This window comes from Oryzias melastigma, linkage group LG9 (genome assembly GCF_002922805.2).
Source record: "Oryzias melastigma strain HK-1 linkage group LG9, ASM292280v2, whole genome shotgun sequence".
Lineage (NCBI taxonomy): Eukaryota > Metazoa > Chordata > Actinopteri > Beloniformes > Adrianichthyidae > Oryzias > Oryzias melastigma.
In genome coordinates, this window is record NC_050520.1 from 16,474,575 (window position 1) to 16,477,971 (window position 3,397).

The window sequence follows — 3,397 nt, forward strand, 5'->3', positions numbered from 1 at the left end:
GGCACCTCCTCAGCATCTCCATCGATCAGCTGATCGGGAATCGATCCCTGATCGTTCGGTGACCGGGCGGGACTGACGCGCCGCCGCCGCCATGGGGAACCGAGGCATGGAGGAGCTCATCCCGCTCGTCAACCGGCTGCAGGACGCCTTCTCCGCCATCGGCCAGAACGCGAGCCTGGACCTGCCGCAGATCGCGGTGGTGGGCGGACAGAGCGCAGGAAAGAGCTCGGTTCTGGAGAACTTCGTGGGCAAGTGAGTCTCCTCGCGCGTGCGCGTGTCCGAGGGCCAGTAGTCTGCAGAACCAGCAGCTGTCATGCGGCTTCATGACGTCATGTCACTCTAAAACCTGCGGGTTCTGCGCGTGATGCTGAAGCGCACCTGCCGTCAGGTGTGTCTGTGGAAGAACAGTTCGGGTGCCAGAATCAGGACGTGAGCGCAGGCGCAGCCCTCTTCAAACGGACCCCCGAACTGGTTTGGATCTGGAGGTGCAGCTTCTGAACGCATCAGCTCGAGGAGGCCGAAGCTGCTGTGGGGGCCCTCAGTGAAGCAGGCGCGAGGCGCCGCACGCGCGTTTCTCTTCATGCTGAAGGAGGCGCAGTGACAGACACGCTCTCAGAATCGTCTCTGCGTTAGCCTGCAGACCGAACTCAGGGCGAAGGATAGCCTGTCATCCATCCTCTGAGATCTTCCCCCCAGCTCCCCAGGAGAGCTCTCATGAGCTCAGAGGAGCCCCCACATCATTCATATGTTAGACCGGGGGGGTTCGTCCGTGCTGCTGAGTGTTCTGGGAGGCAGGAGGACAGGGGGACCCCCACATCAACGACAGGCAGCCGTCCTCTGCTGCTGAGGGAATCACATGACCGTCAGGAGGGAACATTCGTCCCTCTGTGTCAATGACAAAAACCAGCAGCGTTTACTGAGCCTACACCAACATTTTAAACATCTAATGAAAGTTAGACACTGATGGAATTCTTTCAGTCAAAGCAACTGAACTTTAAATCTTCTTCCTTGAAACATTTAGCCGAGAAGTCCAACGGCTTTGACTTACCTGAGAACCCTCAGCCAAAAATGTTGCCTTCTCTTGCTTGATATTTAGAATAGGGCCAGGAATACATTAAAACAATTAACTAATTAATTACTTAACTAATTAATAAAAGAAAATGAATTGTGATTATTGTTTTTTTATGTTGTCACAGTATTTGCTCACCACTTATTATCTGTGATTAATCACAATGTAAAATCACACACATTTAGACCGTTTATTTTTAATTAGTGCTCTCAGTCGATAAAAAAAAATCAAATTAATCACACTTTTGTGTTGTGATTAATCTGATTATTCACAATGTTTAATTATATATGATAAAAACAGCTCTTTTTTTTATTTTCAAACAAGAACAACAAACAAACAAACAAACAAATAAAAAGAAACAATGCAAATAATCCCACAAACAATCTTTTAAACAAAAGCAGGTGAGAGAGAACATTGTATGGGGTCAAATTAGGATCAGCTTAAAGTGAACAGAAAAACAGATGGAAAACTTGAAAAATAGACATTGTAACGGAGAAAATAATGAAAATCTGAAAACAAGACATTGTGAATTTGAAAAAAAAGAACATTTGAAATAAATGTTGAAAAATAAAAAAAACTTACAATTTCATAAAACATTTTTTGAAAATGTGAAAAAGTGAAAATATGATTTTTTAAAATAAAAAATAAAATGAAAATTTGAGTAAAAAAACTCTAAATGTAAAAATGACCAATCAAAATGTATATTTTCTCTCACTCTTAGTCCATTTTTCTGTTTCTATTCGAATTTTTTTATTTTAAGTTTTCAGAATTTTTTAAATGTTAAGATTCATTTCAAGTCCTCAGTTTTGTTTTTTTCTAATTTCTTTTTTTTTTTCAAAACATTTTTTTCAATGCCTTGTTTTCAAATTTTCTATTTTTTCAGTTACAATGTCAATTTTTCAAGTTTTCAATCTGTTTTTTCGTTCACTTTAAGATGATCCTGATTTCCCCCCTTAGCATTTTTCCTTCATTTTTATCATCTGAACATGTTTAGACCATCATATTAGGGGGTAAAACCTGACGAAGTGTTTCAACGCATGCCCTGGAAGCCTGAACCACCAAGGCAAAATGCAGGACTGTTTCTTTGCGGCATGTAATTAGTTTGCATTAATAGATATTAACGCATAACTTCCTTTGGATTAATCGGATGCGTTAACGCGTTAAAGTTCACAGCCCTACTTTAGATCCTTACACCTGCTAGCAGGTGCTGTGGGGTCTGAAGGTCTTCTGCAGACCCCACAGTTTCAGCTCCTTCCTCAGATTGAGATCAGGATTACAGGAGAAAACTCCAGAACAGTCAGATGTTCTCCTCTCACCTTCTGCTGAAAGACCTCTGACCTGTGACTCAAGAGACTGGACATTTCAGGGATGCAGGTTCTTGAATGTAGCCCATACTTGAAAAGCAGGGACAGGCTTCTTCTTCTACTGTTAACTAGAGGAAGTCTGCCTCCTACATTTGGGAGTCTTTATGTCAAATGTCAAAGTGGTACAAATCTCATGACTCAAGTTCTATTCAATAAATGAAAGACTTGGTGTCATCAATTCTGTTTGGACAAAAACCACAGTTATTCATTTCTCCTACATGAACAGTTTTCAGACAGCTGGAGCTTCCTTGAATTTCAGTGGAGACCGTCCATACGTCAGTACCAGAGGGAGTCCCTGATTTTAACGCACGCTCAAACATGGTCGCAGAAAAATGTGCAGCTACACATGAAAACAGGCGTTTTTAACATGGAGGCCTGATGCACGCATTTACACGTTAACATAGACCTTTCATTGGAGGTGGTTGTTTGAACGCGCATTGCAGAGGCCAGTGTGGACATGGCTTTAGACTTACCTCCTGGCTGGTTTGTAAAACTGAGATTCAGTTAAACCTGCACAGATTTAAAACCTCTTGGCCCAGAACACGACAGAGCCTCCTCCATGTTTCCAACAGAAACATTTTTCATGTCAGCGTTGGTGAACATGAAGATGATGTTACAAGAAAAGCACCAGTGTTGTCTAGTCTGTCCAAAGCAGATCCTTCCAGAAGCTTCAGATTCAAACATGAACTCTCACCTGAGTCATGCAGAGAGGTTTCCTGACAATCATACTTTAGAAAATTAAACAAACCCCAGAAGAATAATAGAGTAGTAATGTTCACTGCTACAGAGAAATGGCGATGCTGATGACGAGGAGGAGCAGATTACATCCTCCTGTCTTTGAGGCCTGTAGTTGTCAGCCTGAAGAGAGCCTCTCTGTCTGGGTCTCAGCTCTGATTGGTCACGTTTGATCATGTGGGGTCCTGGTCAAAGGACTGCATCAAAATAACTGGTGTGTTTGTGTGTG

At 42.8% G+C, this 3,397-nt stretch overlaps 1 protein-coding gene across 6 annotated transcripts in view; it reads left to right on the forward strand.

The window, feature by feature from the left end:
• LOC112160045 (dynamin-1) overlaps positions 1–3,397 on the forward strand; it is a 28,988-nt gene continuing 25,591 nt past the window's right edge. For all 6 annotated transcript variants that reach the window (XR_002921592.1, XR_002921593.1, XM_036213516.1 and 3 more), the window contains exon 1: positions 1–252. Coding sequence is in view for 4 of the 6 variants with exons in the window: in XM_036213516.1 (XP_036069409.1) it covers positions 92–252 (161 nt within the window). In the remaining 2 variants the exon portion in view is untranslated. The remainder of the gene's footprint in view (positions 253–3,397) is intronic.